The sequence below is a fragment of the Coturnix japonica genome, chromosome 3, assembly GCF_054131305.1.
Source record: "Coturnix japonica strain WE chromosome 3, WE-NBRP24, whole genome shotgun sequence".
Classification (NCBI taxonomy): Eukaryota; Metazoa; Chordata; class Aves; order Galliformes; family Phasianidae; genus Coturnix; species Coturnix japonica.
The window spans coordinates 7,438,647-7,457,183 of NC_140665.1; the positions used below are offsets into that span (position 1 = coordinate 7,438,647).

The following is an 18,537-nucleotide window of genomic DNA, read 5'->3' on the forward strand; positions in this document are numbered from 1 at the left end:
GGAAAGGGGCAGATGTTATAGCAGCAAGTCTCAGCTGAGAAGTGCAAAAGGATGGAGAGCAGCAAAAAGAAGTGTCATTCTTTAGTTAAGGGGAGCTCAAGAGGCTAAAGTCCCTTCCTGCCTGCAGCCTGTGTCCAGCCCTGCCTCTAAATGGTCACTTGCAAGAACCAAGACATCAGTCAGTCAAGAAATACAAAAGCAGAGAAGGTCTGAAGACCTGCAAAGATTGCTTGGGAAGACTGAGCGTGGATACGTTGCTCCAAACAAGATTACGTGGCTCCATGCTCCTGAGCTAAGGAGATAAACCCACATTGGGTATTTCTGTGGGGCTGCTGTGCTCAAGCTGGTTGCTGAATTACTTTAATTTAGCACCAGATCTAAGCAGGTTTGACATCCAGCATTTGACAAGACTCATGTAAGTCAAGCCAAACTCCCAAGAAAGCAAACTGCGCTGGTAATAGCAAATCAAAGCGCTGTTTTATTGGTCGTTGTAGTTGAAATGCATAGAATTAGCTAAGTGTAACAAACAAATTAGAGAGGAAAAAAAGGGTACTTACAAAATAAGCTTTTCTGGACCAAGGTGCCAGATACCACAGCACAACTTGCTGCCGCAGTAAGGGAAAACCAAACCTCATCATGACCAGGAAACAACTATTTCAGTTCTCGCATGGACACACACACACACACACTTGCCTCTTGCTTTTGCCCACACCTATAATAATTCTTGGCTGTTCAGAAGCAAATTTAACAAACAAGTTGACGGGTGTCAGTTCAGTTCCATCTAATCCAAATCTCATCCATGCTGAAACTGAGATTTGCAGTTGCTGAGAATAAAGGTGGAACAGAAGCACTGTGAATATACCGGCCACAAAGCTCAAGGAATTGCAGTATCAGCAGTCTTGTATACACGGACAAGCAGCAGTGCTCATCGTCACAGCTCAGAACTGCACTCACTTGTGTTCCATAGTTATTTGCAGGTGGCTCCAGCAGCGTTTCGTGGAAGAACAGAGACATGGGGGAAATCTGTTCTTACACATGGCACATGTTGTTTTCCATGATGAAGGCTACTAAGTCACAGAGGTTCACCTTCTTGTAACCAGTAGCACGCACTATTTCGCATCCAATTACTGTCTTCTCTTAGAAGAGATTCTGGAGTCTTCCACAATGGTAGGACCACAGTTTGGAGTTACAGCTCAGTTTCCAGCAGTTTGCTCCTTCCACAAAGTTGTTTGCTGTTCTTCATATTGAGGAAAACACATCCTGAACACCTCCATACTCCTTCAGTTTCAAAGATCAGCCTGACTTTCACCTAGTCGGACAGTGTTTAGTACCAATATACTTCCTAGCCTATATACATTGGAAGTCGAATGCAATTACTTCAACTGTACAGCCCTCTTCAGAAGCTTTTCCTCCCCCCAAGATACACAACGTATTATGCCCCTCCAACATGCCTGTGCTTCCCACACTAAAACTGGGCAAGTTCCATTAACATCTAAAAGATGACATCTCTGCACTATCCCATGCAAACGTGAAAGTTACCATTCCTATAGCTAGACCAAGAATATTTAGGCTTCAAAGATGTTATGAAAACATCCCACGTGCATGACATTCCCATCCTCAATCACTTTGCGAGCTAAACGCCTATTTTCGTGACCGTTTGTGCTCTATGAGCAACACAACCAGTCTTCTCCTGAGGAGCTTTATTTCCTTTGCATATGACTTGCAAAATAAGTCCTTCAGTTTGTTGCGCATAGTGGTTAAAGAAGGCAGGCTATGGCAATTGGGTATGTTTAGCATGACGTCAAAGAACTCTTTCCACACTTCAGCATTGACAAGCCTGCAAAGAGCCAAGAAAGAAGCATGAAATAAACCTTCAAAGTTTAAAATGCTAGGATATTATTTCCTGCTTTTACCTCGTGAAGCATTAGCTCTGGGTTCAAGGATAACAGTACTTTCTAGAGGAGAAAGTTTTTGGAAGGATCTTTGACACCAACCTTCTGAAGGATCCTTCAGGCTTCCAGACACCATTTTCATTCTTTACTTGCATGTAAGTACCAAACAGCATGCAGTAGACTGTTGCTGCAATGCCAAAGTAGTCTGTCTAATCAAAGCACAGACAAGTTCCACATTAAAAAGGCATACCCAGATCACAAACTAAACAAACAAAAACAAAATAGGAAGAACCCAAAGCAAAAATCCCCTCCACGCCCCTTGTAGCTAAAAGAGCAGTCTCCATTAAGAAGAGGGTTCTGGATGATGCCCTGAGAGCAATGAGCTGAACTTACAGCACTGGTGCAGAGGGTTATTATTTCTATACTCTATATTAGATGCATGCCTTAAACCCTGAATATCAGAGCTGTCTATACAATCTCTTACCTGGTAGTTCCATGGTCTCTGGGTCAGCATTTCAATACACTGGAACCCAGATGTTTCACACTTTGCAGTAAATGCAGTTCCTTCAGGAAAGAGTTTCATATCTATACTCTGTCCCAAATCAATGAGCGTCAGACCATGAGAGAGATCATCTATGTCACACGTATCATTGTCCAGAAACCTTTAACCAAGACAAGAAGCAGCAGTCAGAGACTATAATACCACAATATGGAGGCGTCTCACATAGCAAAGGGAAAAACTTGCCTTTCTCCAAGCATGAAATTATCAGGTTTGATGTCACCATGAATGATTTTGCAGTTGTGGAGCTCTTCTACCATGTGAAGAATCTTTACAGCAAAATAGACTACAAATGCTTGAGGCATCACCTTTTCAGGAAGCTTTTTGTAAATGTTTATGGCATTCTGCATTAAAAAAACACCCAAAGACAGGAGAGAACCATCAGCTACACAGAAACAATTCCATATGGATTGCATGTTTGTACTGATAACAAGCACAGACTAAGCTCACTATGAAGTTACATGAAGTGAAGAGACTTCTACATGTCACACTCAAAAAGGAACACAGATGTTCAGAGCACAAGTTGAGCACACTTACCAGCAAAGTCCCGTAGTTATAGAGCTCACCAATCAAAATACTTCCATTTTGAAAGAAGTGAGCAGAATAAAGGTGGATATAAAGATGGTGTATACTTGGATCGAGTCTTTCTACCAGTTGGGTTGCTATGTAGAATTCCCAAGGATTGGCAGGTTTCTGGACCTGTAACAAAATAGGTTCATTACTAGGTATAACTGCTAACAATAAAGCAGTTCTTCTCAGCTTTTTCTCTTCAACATCAGACTAATGTACCTAATCACTTTTGATGAAACAAAATATACCAACAGCACCCCACCTCAGGGATAATGAACTCAATCGTATTGAATCACTGTTCCATTGTGGCTTATGCACTTTTCAATGTTCTTTAAAATGTCAGTCTTTAACTAAAGTACTGTAGATTCACAAAAAGATTTCAAAGCTATGAACAAAAGATCTGGCGGGGGTGAGGTGTTGACTCAATCACACAGCCACATTCCAGCCAGGCTGTAGTACGTGTACACATGGGCTTTTAGCCAACAGCAGACACGGGGTTGCATGATCTAATATAACCCCCTTGCACTAAGCTGACCTCACAGTTGTGCAGACTTTCTTTTTGGCAGTAGTTCTGATGAAAGTCCATCCTATCACCTGTTGCTCATTCCTGCAGTGAAGCAGCCTGCAGAAGAGGAGAGCAGGGAGGGAGCTGCTCAATCTATGATTGCCATCTAGACAAGCTTGTTTGTTAATGAAACTGCACCCTAGAGGCATCAACTAGCAGAGAATGCAACAGCCAGCTGCCACCAGAAAGGCTGTCTGCACACTACAAAATGAGTGCGGGCTGAGTGCAAAATACTTGTGGAAAGCCAGCAGGTACATACTTGGGAAAGTGCATGGCCCTTTCGGTGTATCCTTATAGTATCACCAGTTGCATCAATTTAGACACATTTTCACTTGCTGTGGACTAAGAGCATTCACACAAGCAGTCAGCTTTGTTCAGCTGAGAAAAATATCATAAGAATTATAGCCAGGTGACTCGTGACTACTCAATAGAGAGAAGATCAGTAGGAAATCAATCGAAAAAAGTTGATAAAAATAACTTTCCGCACAGAATGCATCAGATATTGCAGCACTCAAACTGAAGAAAGCTTGACCTGAGCAGAATAAATCCAGGGAGGTAATAGACTACCTAAAGACTACTGAATTTTCCAGTACTACTTACCTTGAATATTACTTTCTGATTGTTTCTAGGGTCACTTGCATTCAGAACAGAAGCCTGGTAGACCTGAGCAAACGCTCCTTCTCCAACCAAGCTGTCCACACAGACTGAGAGGGAACCTTTACAAGACAGAAGAGATTAACAACAAGTCCCACTTGCAAACCTCAGCAAAAAAAAAGATGTAATTACTTAACCAAAAGAAAACACACCAATCATATATAAGTTAGTGCTTTAATGCTAGCGCTAAGCTTTCTCTACTTGCTCTTCTTGCTAACCAAACTTTTCATAAGAGAGAACCCATAATCACCCTTGAGAAGGAGTGCTGTGAAGTACCGTGTACTAAAAAAAATAATAAAAAAAAATCAGTGTTTCTATTTTTGCTCGACTCCAAAGTGCATTTCTTACAAAGTAAACACTAATGTTTACATACGAGTATGTTGCAATTACTGTCACACGGGCTTTGTTGACAGAGGATTGCTGCTGTCCCATACAAAGTGCAAAAGTTGCATCATAGATTATCAGGAGAGGAAAACTAGCAAAAGTTTTTCCTCCTTACTCAGAATACCAGTTAAAACAGTTGTATTCTAACTATAAAAGACAAAACAAAGAGGTCGAATTTCAAATTTAAGTCTAGATAACCTGGGAACTCTTTGGGTATATGCATAAGCTGGATTAGAAAAATAAACAGCTCAGATTCCAGAAAAGTCTGTAACAAGAGCTTCAGAATGAAATGTTTGAAGTAGCTCTTACCAAGATGGAGTTCAGCCCTCGCTTGGATAAGTGGAAGAACAGATTTCCATTCAAAATAGTTGGTGTAGGTACTGAGTGGCTTAGGGAGCTCTGATAAGAATTTGCAGATCAATTCCTTATCCCAAGGGTTCTCAACAAGAACTTCATAGAAAAAAAAAGAAAAATATTTAAGCCATAATGAAAGTGTCATTTCAAAGAGGTACCACAAGCTTATAATTGAATGAGAATGATTAATCCACGCTTGTCCTTCCATTGCTTGTGTATAAGCAGCAGTTTCTTCGCAGGAGCCACAAGACACTGCGCTTACTGCAATGACCACCTTCATAGTGGAACAAAGCACTGCTCCAACAACATGACACTGCTGCAGTCTCAGACTTCACAGGAGAAAACCATAGCCAAGGCTCCATACCTGAAGCTCCACCAGTCCTGGCTGTCCTGCTGTCCTGCTCAGTTCCAGGCAGTCTTTCAAGGGAAGTCTTGTCCACCCCAACAGATGAAGAATATTCAGCTCTGCTAGTGGGAATCTGCTCATGTAATTTGTGAGGAGCAGCTGCAGTGATGGCATTTCCTCGACACTCTCCTTGTTTTGTAATGTGTTTAAGAGCAGGGCTATATATTTAAGAAAAAAAACCAACTTTTAATTGGCAGTACTGCCATGCCATTTTTACCTCTTCAGCAAGCCACAAGTACAAGCATCTGCACTTGCTGCCTTTGCCATAACCATAAGAACTCTGGGCATGGCTAGCCACATAAAGAAAAAGAACAACCTCTACAAGCTACGTACACCTTTTACTTTAAGCAACAAATAAATCTGTTCAAAGCCAACAGAGCCCAGCAGGCTTATCAGCATTCCTTATTTGCTCATGACTCTTATGCATTGCAATCATTGACCCCTTAATAATGCCTGTACATGGTTTCTGACAAGATCTTCTGTAGAACACCTCACACTCTGGATCGAAGATACTTCACACATCAACAGTTCTGCTCAGCTGCTCCAACCTCCACATTAATAACACTGAAAAATGCACCCCACAACAGGAAGCACGCAGGCAGAATTGACAAGGTGAAGTTTGCCTTCAAATGCACGTATTGAGTTCTCTTCTTGATCACAACTTTACTAAATCATTTCACCTGAGTGTGAAATGTGCATTACAAGAAAAAGGTACTGTTGAGCCCCTCACTGCAACTCTTTAAATAGACACCATGGGAGGTCCGGACAACCACCAGTGCAATAATTAAGTTGCTATGGTCAATGAAAGTCAGGCATTTGCCAAACGTGTCACTTTCACCCACACACTCTGCAAACACTGTTTCCCCAGATGCTGCAGTAGCACTATCAGCTCGCTCTTATTGTGGCCCCGCAGGGACAGTAACACATTTACAGTAACGGTACAATAGTTAGAGCACTTGTTACCCATGTTGTCTGCCAGAAAGCTTAAGTTACACAAGCATTTTTACAGATACTATCACCACAGGTTCACACAGCTCCACAAAATACTAATATGTATGCTAAACAGAGTCAAGCTGATACCAGCATGTTTGCTCTGGATTACTTGGAGGACTTGACCCAATTGCAACACAGCAGAGTTGTCTACTCTGGCATAAATTTGCATTGCTATCTGAAGTCCTGAAAATCTCACCCAGTCAATGCTATACCTTAGCTTCTTAGTTTTTGCCTTCTTGTGCAGTTCTTCAGAAAACTCCAAATCCATTTGCTGCAAGTCATTCTTGGAAGCTGAACAAAGGAAGCAGCAACAATAATACATGCTTATTTTGCCCCAAAGGCGAGCACATTCAGAATATTATTTCCAACACAAGAAGGGAATGTCAACACTGCAACTGTGGAAGTTGCTGAGGTATCATGAGAACCAGAAAGGAACAAGCCTATTTTAAAACAGTCGAGGGAAACACAATAGCTTGATCTGTTTAGAAGAGAGTATTCCAGGGCTGAAAGAGGGGTAGACAATAATAAGGGTTCTCACCAAAGGTGGTGATGCTGGGATTTCAGTCAACTGTTTGACTTTTCACAGAGTCTAGAAAGACTGTTCATATCTGAACCTCTGCAGAAGGCAAAGGCTCTCCTGGTCCCTTGCCACCTTATCTATTTTGCTCCCAATTTAAAAAAAAATTTGGAAAGTATAAGTGCTCATACACTCCTAGCAGTTGTTTTGCAAAGGATTTGCATTCAAAAGTTACAACAGCAGGAACAGTACCAGTGCTTTACTTGGCAAGGCCTACAAGGTAACTACAGCACAGAAACGGAGGTGAAAAGCATTGAATTTGATGCTCTAAACCTGAAGCATTCACTGTTTTACCTTTGTCCTCCAAAGCTTGCCGTGAACGCACTGACAGGTAATTAAACGGTGTTGATACAAGCCGGGCAGCTTCTGTAAAGTCTCTTGTGTTGTTTGGACAGGAAGCTAATGTTTTATTAGTACACGATGCATTCCACACTATACAATCATCCTGCAAGAACTCTGGTGTCCTTGTCTCTTCCTAGATGGGAAAATAAATACACAGACTTAAGCTAAGCCATCAGAATTAACCTGTAGGATCTGCACTGCAACATGCTACCAGTCGCTTCAATAACACAGAGTACATCTGTCAACATGCAAAAAATAAAGGAGTGGCAACATGACCTAAATCACAGGTTTATTTAGTTTAGTATCAGATCTGCATGTGGGCAATAATCAATTTCACAGCAAAATGCTGGACATCAAGAAATTGCCCTAGTAGTCTAAAGAAGACTAAAGGTTAAGCAGCCTAAAGTTCAATGCTTCTCCAAAGCTCATCTCATTGGCAGAAAACAGATAGGGGTATATCTAGACTTTACCAAGTCCAGTGTTGCAGGACAGGGATAGAACAAAGGTATATGCTCTCTAACTACTGAGCCCCTTGATGTCAAGGTTAACTCCTGCAATAAAACCAAACACTCACTCCTGTGCAGTCAGTCAAAGGACGCTCTCCAACAGTCCTGGGCTCTTCTGTCCTGATTTTTGGTGGTGGAATCCTGACAAAAAAGGCAATTTAGAATAACTTTTCCCTAGAAACATTTCAAAGGAGACTGATGGCAAGATAGACTTGTTAAAATAAACCCATTTGTGCATAACCTAGAGAATTTGCAGTAGCTCAAAGAAACAAGCTATCCACGCTTGTCCTGAAAATTAAGGACCTTAAGAATGCTGTCCAAAACAGGAAGGTTGCGTAATTCTACAGAGAAGCAACTGCAGCTTTCTCATGCCACTTTCCCACAGCTCACTGACTTTACTCAAATCAATCCTGATACTGCAAATACAGTCATAGAAAAATTGTACGCGTAGCATTGATTATATTCTACATCTTCTTAATAAGCCTTAGTTGTTTGTTTTTTTTTCTCCTTACCTATTGTTCTCTTTTTCCTCTTCATCTTCAAAGATAGAAAACATAGGTACAATGGGGGCGATGACATTAGCTTTCAAGGTTCCATTTCCATCAAGATCTTAAAGATAAAAGAGCACTAATGTTCACAAAAGTTCACATTTCCCCCCTCCCCCAACAAAAGAGGTGATGGGATTGAATTTGTAGCTTTTCTTTTGGGCTATTGCACTTATCTTTTATGTCAGGTACAGATATGCTAGAGCAATGCACCTATTTGGAGCTATGATGCATGCTTTGAGGAAGGTCAGTAGCTTAATGAATTAGTTTGGGCACATAAGGACTTGAAATAGATAGATTTCCTTGAAGACCTCAGATAAAGTGGAAGAAAAAGCAGATGGGGAGGCAAATACACAAGTGCTAGACACAAAGTAAGAGATGTGGTCATGGCTACAATCAGATACAGCAGGAGCACCTTCAGGGCTGCTGATACTCAGCTGCTCTTTCCTATATAACTTTGGAAATGAAGATGACTTTTCTGTCTCAGAAACAAAGTATCCAGGAATACATAAGCTTTCTTGGCAGCATCTCGTCAATTACAAAACCTCTCTGAACTCACTGTTGTCTGAAAGCCAGGCACTGGCTTGCAATCTCAGCTATTACAGATAAGCTGAAGATTCAGAGACTAACACCCAGCCTGCAAAATGTTTTAGGGAAAAATAAAATCTTAGCTCTTAAAGTAGTAGATCTGCCTTTTTCAAAATTAAGACATTAATACCACTAAAATGTCTACAGAGAACCAGCAGTTAATTAGAACATTAATAGGCTGCTAGTAGTAAAGTACTCACATCTTCCTCTAGATGCACTGGCATCTAGAACCTTGTCAGTAAATTCATTATCAAGTTAAGAAGCCGCTCCTTCATTCTACACCTACTTGAACTTTTTACCTTGCAATAATGAGGACTGGTGAGTAGAGGTAAGCAGGAAGTAAAGCAGTGAAATCTCATAGCACAAAAGGAAAAAAGCATGTACCACTTTTGCAGAAAAAGGCTTCAAATTGCTCCTCGCTTTCTTCAAGTGGAGATGTTTCAGGGAAGACGGGTGTTTGAAATACATCCATTAGAAATCCTAACAAACAATGAAAAGAGAATACCATCCAACAGAAAATACACTGTCAAGGGTTTTTCCACCGTGTAGTAATCAAACGTTAATTAATTATTACAATTCTTAATATTTATCAAATCCCAGTGATCAGTTGTTCCCTGTTATTTCATTTGAACACACTGCATAACTGAACAAAATAGGAAGATCAAACTTAGCCAATACATAACTATTGGTCCAGTTACTTTTCTATTCTTAAATCTCTCAAACACACAGTTTAAAGTTCTTCTGAAGGAGCAACTTCATCTCACTAGAGACCGGGATATATAACAAGGAACTCAAGGTCTGTATTTCTAAACTCTATAGATTTACCTGCAGCTGTTTCCTATATGGTAGAAGTCAAGAGGCTCAAAATTGAATAACATGACAGGAATGCATGAGGTGGATAGAATAGCATATGGATATTACCACTCCACATCTGACATAAGAAACTAAACTGCAATTTCCATCTCAGCGTTTTGAAAAACCAATGTTTAAAAGAAGATGATGTCTACTTAATAAATCAGAAGACCTCTTGCATAAGTTAAACTTGTGTCAGCTTTGGGGGAAGCTCAACTTCAACCCAAATTATAAACTTTGGATTGTTCTTCCACGTTAGCCTGTTACAGGTCTCAGTTACAGACAGGGCTGACAAGAGCAGCTCAAGTAACACACTGCCTGAAGCAGCAGAGCCTGGGGCTAACAATGTGTTAGTAAAGTATTTATTACTTGAGATAAGTTTGACTGTGTTCTTCTAAGACAGGAGGAGTAAAAGTATTGGGTCATCTGCTCAGTTGCAAAAGAAGGGTATGGTACCGGTACCATTAATTTTATTTCTTTTCCCTCTTTGAAAGAGATGTATAAATGCGCCCACTTATAGAAAGCCTTGTTATATATTCTGCTCCACTAAAATTAACAAGCAATATCCTATAAATTCCGGTGAAGCTAGCATGTTATTCCAAATGCTTACCCAATGCTTCTTTCGTATGAACTGTAGGTGAAGGTTGCACTTTGAATGGTGTTGCCTGCGTTGCTCCTCCCAGTGAAGTGTTTGGCGTAGCCTGAGAAGCATTTCCAGAAGCAAAGGAAGCATTTCCAGCTCTAGATACTGGAAAAAGAAACAGGGAAAATTATTCCTAAAGTAGCCTGGGATTGTTTGTTAACATTTCAGTAGCAAACAAGAGGAGTAACCAAATGACAGCTCGGAGGCTTTGTAAAGCAGACCTTGCCTTATTCAGTGATCTGTTTGTTGGGTTCACAAAGGAGACTACCCTGAAGGGCAGAAGGAACCTTGGACAGACATTTGGTCTTTGAAAACATCGGTACCAAGTCTCAGGAAATAGCCATTCTGATACAGCGAGTCAAGCAGACAGAAAGCCAGCAAAGACAAAGATCTCCCAACATAACTCAAACCAAAAATAACTGCACAGAAAGTGGGAACGGGGACTGGATACACAGAAGAGATAATGAGAAATTGCCCATAAGTGTGGAGTGAAGGAAAGAAGCTTAGCTGGAATTGGAACTAGCGAAAGATGTGGCAACAAGGGCTTCTTGTGCAAACAAACTAGGGAAACTCAGGAAAGCAGGCTCACTACTCAGAAGGATAGGTGACCTAGTGAAAGATGACACAGAAAAGGGCGTTTTGCCCTCATTCTTACTCTAAGATCTCTCCCCAGGTCCTTGAAGGTTGTGGCAGAAAGCTGAGGAAGGAAGCATTATAAGGGAAGCCTGGAGTTCACAGACAAGGTTAGTTTGCACAGGGCTAATGAAGTATAAACAGCCTGTAAGCACTACCAGTTGAAACCTGGAAGGGATTAGTAGGCCTTACAGTCTATTTCTGTCTGTATGAGTCATCATTTCAGCTAGTTTACAGCTGTATTTCAGTATTTTGCTCTCATTTCTCTGCCACATCATCTCTGCAGGTGAGCAATTGAATTAAAATCATGCTCCCATTAACTTCCCAGTTTTAACCTGAGAACAATCCCCTCCCAAGGGCAAATCATCATTTGCCACTTAAAAAGATGGCATCTCAAAACAAATTAGCACAAGACTCATCTTCTCTGGAACACCAGTCCACTAAAACCAATATCTATCAGTGGTGACTGTGACCAGTACTGATGCCTGAGGAGAAGGCAAAAACACAAGCAACAGTCAACTATTCAGATTCCTACAGAAACTTGTTTGAAATTGGAAATATGAAACACCAACTTGGTCATCTTAATGCAGAACTACAAGTAGTAGGGGGGGTCCCAAGGGAAACTCAGGAAGTCATTTTCTGCTCCTATATAATCTCAGGTAAGTATGTATCCAACAGTCTTCTGGACAAAAAACTTTATCAGGTCCATCCTTCAGAATTCTTGCTAACGATAAAATGAGATTCCACCATGTCTTGTCTATCTATATATATAAAAATCAAAGTTTTCACAATTCATTTGGGAAGGAATTTCAGCAGTTAGGTGCTCTTTAAAGTTAGAGAATTTGTCTTATTTTAAATGGGATGGGAATATAAAGACTGGAATGCTGTCTTTCCAAATTTGATGTAGGACTTCAGGCACAAGGTAGAGCTACCAATAAAGTCTCACATGCATTTATATTGAATATTAGGAGCTTTCAGATAGGTCCACCAAAACTGAAACGCTACATGCCATTCACCCCCAGCCAGTTAAGACATACCAACCACGTTGGTATCTGTCAAAACTTAGTTTATTACCTTCCATGCCCACGCAAGTAGTTAGTCCAGTGGATGATGTCTTCTTAGAGTGCCTTCAAAAAAGGAATTAAAAACCATTAGTTGAAATAAATACCTTTCTTTACATTTCAGGACTTAACCATAATGTACTCTAACCAGTAAGAAGGCCTTTCCTAGACTTGAAACAAAGGAAACATCACAGAGACATCAGCGATCCTACAGCCCTCCCCAACAAAGGAGGCAAAAATGAAGTCAAAAGTAAACTTTAGAGATTGACCTGCCCCCACCCTGTCCAAGATTCTCAGCTGCCAATAGTCAAAACCAGAAATGCAGCAGTCCTTTGAAAAAGATAAAAATGCAGCCATCAAATATACTTGAATACAGTTTGCCTCCAGGTAAGCCTATGACATAAATGAATGACAACCAACTCCATTTTTTCCTGTTGGTCAAGTCTCTTCAACTGCACTCATTTTGCACACCTAGCTTTCTCCCCTGACACCAAATTGTTTCTTTTATTAGCTGCCATATAAACCAAAACATGGAAAAGAAATACAAGCTTTTTTTTTTTTTTCTTCTCCAGGGACCTTAGAAGCCAAGATGTAACATCTGGGATCTGCATGAACTAAGCACATTCTGTAGTTTATTTCAGGCATGCCAGGGACACAAATGCTGAATAATCACTTTGGTTGTGTACTGAATTTACTCTTAGTTATTACAACTAAAACACAAAGTCAAAGGAATTAAAAACTGAAATGAGGACCATCACTTATAAAAGTTTCATCTATGTCTTCTAAATATCAGTTTCCACAAGTTCTTAAGATTTTTTTCAGAAGAAGAAAAAGCCTGCCTTTATTTTTTCCCCCCAAGTTAATTGCCAGCTTCAAGTAAAGACACAGAGCAAGAATTAGCCTGTTTATACATACTCTTCTCTGGTGCTCCACCGAACAGCTGAGTTGTGATGTGCCTGTTCCTGAGCTGAAACATTATTGAATGGAGGGTGTAACAAACCATTCTGGACTTCTCTAAGCTCCTGCTGAGTTGTGACCGTGTCCTCCTTGTGCGGTGCTTTCGTCAGGGAGGCTGATGTCATCCAGTGGCCAGCTGGTTTTGCTGACTCCAGCATAAGAGATTTTGATAATGAAGTATTTGACTGGTGTGGTACCAGACCTGAGCTTTGGCAAGGTGCCATCCTGCTCTGCTGCAGAGTTGCATTGAGTGCTACATGTGGGTGTACCTTTAGAAACAAGAAAGAGTCTTTTAACCCCCAAAGGCGTGTATAATATACATGTATAACCATTGCCATTTTATATAACTTACAACTGCTCCTCACATTTAAGAGAAATTTCAGAGGCAATGCCAAACTTTGAGGTTTAGCAATTAAAATTCTCTTCGTTGTGTATTTCAAGTTATGGCAGTTATCTATGCTAGTCAGATATTGCAGCCTTGACTTCCAGATTTGGTTAACAAACCACTCAGGTTACCAGGTACAGCACAGTTAAGTTTTAAGAAAGAGTTTTATAAGGACTGCTCCTATTGATCATAATACACACCACTGTCTTATTTGGTGCAACAGATGTTGTAGATGCAGGTTCCAGCCTAGTTTCCTCCAAGGTTTTGGTGAGCTGAGTGAGCTGTTCCAGCTTCTGCTGCAGGGCTTGCAGTTCAAGGACAGCGGCCTCTTTTTCCCTCACAAACTCCTTCTCTTCCTCTTCTAAGAAAATAAAAGAATATGTCATAAAACAGTACAAAGATCCACACAGCAGAAGACAAAACCCAGGGATGAGTTTAAATTCTAAATAAGAACATGCCGCCAGTTTGGGAATTGAAGAATTTGAAGGTAACCAAATACCATAACCCTTCAGTCACTTGGCATTTTTAACTGATACTTCCAAGCTTATTCCACCTTGTTTTTGAAGAGATACTAACTTGAGCTTTCATAAAGTTTTCAGGCTTTAACAGGGAGTTTGAAAATACACAAGTACAGACAGGCACTAGATTTCCATCACTATAAGAATGCTTTAGAAATAGCTGGATTGAAATGGAAGAATACCCTGTTCTCTTTGTCTTTTGAAGCGCTCGTATTTCTTGAAGTATCGGTTGGCTCTCAGTTCCTCAAATGAAAGTTCAGAGCCTTCACAAATGAGCAGGTTTTTATCATACATTGCAACCTGTTTGCATTCCACGGCAGAAGACAACGATGTAGGAAGAACTTCAGATTTAGAGATGTATGTAACACACGTTCTGTGAAGAAAAATAAAGAGTTCTATTTCAGTTCATCGATTTTGTTCTGAGAACACGTCAATTTTTCCTCACAGAGAAAATATGATACCAATTCTTTTTTAAACTTACACTTGTTGTTTTCCATCAGAAGAGCAGGACTGAGTACCAGCAGAATCAGGACCCTAAAGTTGCAGAGAGGGGAAGAAAGAAATCCAGTACTATAGCCACCATCCATTTTGACAAGACTAGCAACCAGAAAGTCTCTAAGATTCTGACTGAAGAGGTGGCAACTCAGGCCATGAGCGTAGCAATAGCAGACCAGAAAGAGTTATATGAGTAGTAAGAACTTGAAAAATCTATTCCTGAAGAATTAGCTGTATAACAGTTTGCTGTAATCTCAGACCTTTTGGAAGATGAGCAAGATTCCAGAGAATCCAGGCAGACAGATGTAAATCTGGAAGCTGCAGTTCTCAGAAAGCCTAAGTTAGAAACCACCTGGGTTTGTTAAGAACAGATTAGACAGCCCTCTCCAACTTCTTTCTTTGACAAGCCATCCAACTTGGTTGGCTAGGTGGCAGGCAGCAAGACTAACTTTAAGCTCTATTCCATCATCCCATGACACTTGTCAATACTGGCAGATGATATCCCCCAGGATCACGTTTCATCTCATTGTGCCAGAAAAGCTGTGAAGAACCATAACTAGCTTTGCCATACCTCAGAAGATCAACAGTGCTGCATTCTGGTACTTATCTAAGATGCGTTAGAAGTAGCATGGTTTCTCTTTTGGTTTTATTGTGGGGACGGGGGCAAAGGAAGACTAAAGAGTGACAGGATTTGGACTGTATAGTTAATAAAAATCACTACTGGGTACAAATAGAACCTCAAGTAGAACCTGCTGTGGACTGACCTGGCATCATTTTGTCTGTGATCACTGGAAACTTGCTGAGTGATTAAGCATTTCTATTAGTCAAAATATCCCTATGCATATGTGATGTTTAGGGTGTAAAAAATACCACTAACGTTCATGATACCTGGAAGACATTGTTAGAATACACTGGTTTCCTTACAGCGTTTAGATTGGAGAGTGTTATTGGATATGAACATTCCAATCTTCCTTGTACTAATTTACTAATTTCAATTACTAAGTACTAATTCCCCAGTTTGTTACCTGATTTCTGCATGTGTATGCCGGATCATTTAGAATTGTAGCACTTGTTTGAGGAGCCATTTGATTTTCAGCATTTGAAGTTTGAAGTGGCTTTACAGTAGCAGCACCTGGGACAGATTATATTGGCTTGTATTAATGAACAGATGATATTGTATTAATGAACAGATGATAAATCTTTCTACTCACAACTAATACTTCCTTTTGAACACACTTAAAACAGAAGAAAAACCAATTTCTACAGGCAAATTATTACACTTCGTAGCCACAAAACTAGCTGCAAATTCAATGAAAGCTCTCTATTCAGTCTTCTACGGTGCACATTATTACATTCTCAAAGAAAATACTGCTGTCATTTTCAGTTACCAATGATAGAACACTCAATCGCTATCCAAGTCCGATAAGGTGCATAAGCTCGTCACCAAGTTGAATTTTAAGTTGTTATTAAAATATTATTACTCTAATTTTAGAGGTGCAACTCAAATTGTTTCTTATTTTGATTATTTAATACTCCCAACTTTATTATAGAAACAACATAGTATTGAAATTGCAAGATCCCAGCCTTCAGTTGTTTCATGAAGTAAACCTCTGCTGGATGTTTTAACATCTTAATGTTATAGAATAGAATCAACGCAGCAGGTTTCCTATGCAGAGCTCATTTAGACAAAGAACCAATTAGAGATCAGATTAGCTGAGAGAAATAAAGTATGCAACAGCTTCCTTCACTACGACAAAACTCACTGATTGAAGTAAAAGATTGATCTAACTTAGGTACACCTCATAGGCAAATAGCTGTAGTCTCACCTTGCAGAGAAGGATTCCAAGGATCATAATTCTGCAGCCAGCTAAATTGCAAGAAACAACAGTTGTTATTAAGTAACCTGTCTCCCATTCCTTCCCATCCACCCCCAGGAACCTTTGATTTCCGTACACAACCACTGTGCCTAGAAACATTACTCTAAAATACTCAATGGAGCTACAGGACCCTTACTGTCATATAAAAGCTCCACAATACGCAGCAAGAGCTGGAAATAGGGTTGTTTTATCATCAGCAGAGGAAACATCTCATGATAAGCACCAGCTCCAGCATTTCCAACAGCTAAATGCTAAACTCCAGCAGACCTGCCTGCAGAGAAGTACAAGGAACTGAACCTACATATGATGGTCAACATGTCTCCAATACAAACTTGAAATTCAACTCAGGTCAGGAACTGATGTCTAATTCCACTGCAGTTCCAGCTGTTGCCATTAACCAGAAATCAAGGAACATTCGAATCAATTATCGGCACAACTGTACATCCAGCTGACAGTCAGAAGTACTTGCAGCTACAAAGTGATGTACATCCAACTGGCACAGCATCACAAGCATACAATCATTTGACAAGAAGGGTGCCATTAGCATGGCCAATTGCTCCAGCTTTCAACTAACAAAGTTCACACGTAGTAGTAAATCCAGGGTAGGTTTGTGAAGTAGAACAGACTATATTTTTTAATCTATTTTAAAAAAGAACAGACAGGAGATGAATCAATTAGTTGTAGCACTCTCCTCTTCTTGGGCCTCCTCCACTGAAGGAGCAATAACCATTGGTCTGCCTCTGCTATGGTGCACCATATCTACCCAAGGAAAAAACAACACCCACAACTGAACGCTATTCAAATATTTCAGTAATTAAGAGATGTGTCAATTACCAATACAGCTGTTGCAGGTTCTCTTGTGGTTGTGCTTGGTTGCGAAGTCCTTTTTGAACCACAGATACTGCACACTGCACAAGGCCTTCTTTTACAAGCTGCTGAGCCCAAGCAATATAGAAGATGGAGGTATTTGTACCAATCCCCTGACCAGACAGGTAGTCAAAGTACACACAGGGAGTGTTGATGAACTCTGCCTGCACAAGACAAAGACACATAACACATAAGCTCTTGCAAGAGAGCCATGATGTCTCCCCTGAGCCTCCACACTGAACACCCCGGTTCCCTCAGCCGCTCCCCATCACACTGGTGCTCCAGACCCCTCACAGCTCCGCTGCCCTTCTCCGGACACGCTGCAGGCCCTCAGTGCCTTTTTTGCAGCATAAGTAACCGGAGACCAGGTGAGCCACAGCAAAGAGGACTCCGTCCAAGCATTTGCACACAAACACACAACTTAGAGATAAGGAGCTACAAGCTGCCTTCAGCCACAGAGCTGCCAAGCACAAGGATAGCTTTATTTTCACAAGATCTTCACCTACCAGTTTAACACAACGGCTGACAAATCTGCCGTCCTGGTGGTACTTCTTGTCGGCCAGGAAGGCCTTCACCAGCTGCTCCAGGAGACGCGGTAGCCGCTTCTGCTTCTCCTGAGGCGTGAGGGAGCCCTCGACCCACTGCAGGTACCTGACAAGCCAACAGGTAGGTTAGAGACGGGCCCAGCACAACGGCGGCTGCCGGCACCCAACACACCCACCTGTCCCATGGCTCCAGCGGGTCGTTCCCTTGGTAGTTTTGGATCTGAGCCTCGTAACTTCTGTAGAACAAACAAGGGTCACAGATAGCTCACAGGCTGGAGCCCCCATACGAAGCCCCCTCCCCATCCCGCCATGCCCGCTCACCGCGCGACCCGCTCCTCATCCATCCCTGCGCCAACCGCCGCCGATTTAAACCCGCCGCGCATGCGCGGTGCGGCTCGGCGCTGCTTTCCTATTGGTCAATCCCTTCCCGCCAATCCCGCTCACCGCAGCCGCTAAGCCCCGCCCCCCGCCGGCACCTCAGCGCTCCCTCAGTGCTGTCAGTCAGTTCCTGAGGGGAGGTTGTGGGGAGCTGGGGCTCGGCCTCTTCTCACTTGTCATCAGTGATAGGAGCAGAGGGAATGGCTGCAGGCTGCAGCAGGGAGATTCAGGCTGGACGTTAGGAAGTATTACTTCCCAAAGGGTGTTCAGGCACTGGAATGGACTGCACAGGGAGGTGGTGGAGTCACCGACCATGGCGGTGTGCAAGGAACGACTGGATGTTGTGTTGAGGGACATGGCGAACCCAGCCACCTCCCCCCATTAAACAATA

At 41.5% G+C, this 18,537-nt stretch overlaps 1 protein-coding gene across 2 annotated transcripts; it reads right to left on the bottom strand.

Moving 5' to 3' along the window:
- Positions 1-455: 455 nt before the first annotated feature.
- Positions 456-18,131, bottom strand: BUB1 (BUB1 mitotic checkpoint serine/threonine kinase). Of its 2 annotated transcripts, XM_015856630.3 has the most exons (25): positions 18,090-18,131; positions 17,945-18,004; positions 17,730-17,874; positions 17,191-17,387; positions 16,306-16,346; positions 15,505-15,611; positions 14,466-14,518; positions 14,167-14,357; positions 13,667-13,827; positions 13,040-13,350; positions 12,138-12,190; positions 10,398-10,535; positions 9,320-9,415; positions 8,315-8,411; positions 7,871-7,943; positions 7,249-7,429; positions 6,590-6,668; positions 5,343-5,542; positions 4,934-5,074; positions 4,187-4,302; positions 2,989-3,150; positions 2,638-2,795; positions 2,377-2,554; positions 1,995-2,101; positions 456-1,837 (listed from the first exon to the last, which is right to left on the bottom strand). In XM_015856630.3, exons 1-25 carry the CDS (start codon positions 18,110-18,112, stop codon positions 1,642-1,644), a joined length of 3,264 nt encoding a protein of 1,087 aa, XP_015712116.3. In that variant the 5' UTR covers positions 18,113-18,131; the 3' UTR covers positions 456-1,641. The 2 variants fall into 2 exon arrangements, 1 of the variants encoding a protein (XP_015712116.3); XR_014944365.1 differs by lacking the exon at positions 6,590-6,668.
- Positions 18,132-18,537: the final 406 nt, after the last annotated feature.

Bases quoted from the DNA above. Each gene is read 5' to 3' on its own strand.
- BUB1 (XM_015856630.3), bottom strand. From the start codon at position 18,112: ATGGATGAGGAGCGGGTCGCGCG. The intron at 8,412-9,319 runs GTACATGCTTTT...TTTATCTTTAAG, and splicing joins AGCCTTTTTCTGCAAAAGTG to ATCTTGATGGAAATGGAACC. The intron at 2,796-2,988 runs GTAAGTGTGCTC...TTTTTAATGCAG, and splicing joins ATAACTACGGGACTTTGCTG to AATGCCATAAACATTTACAA.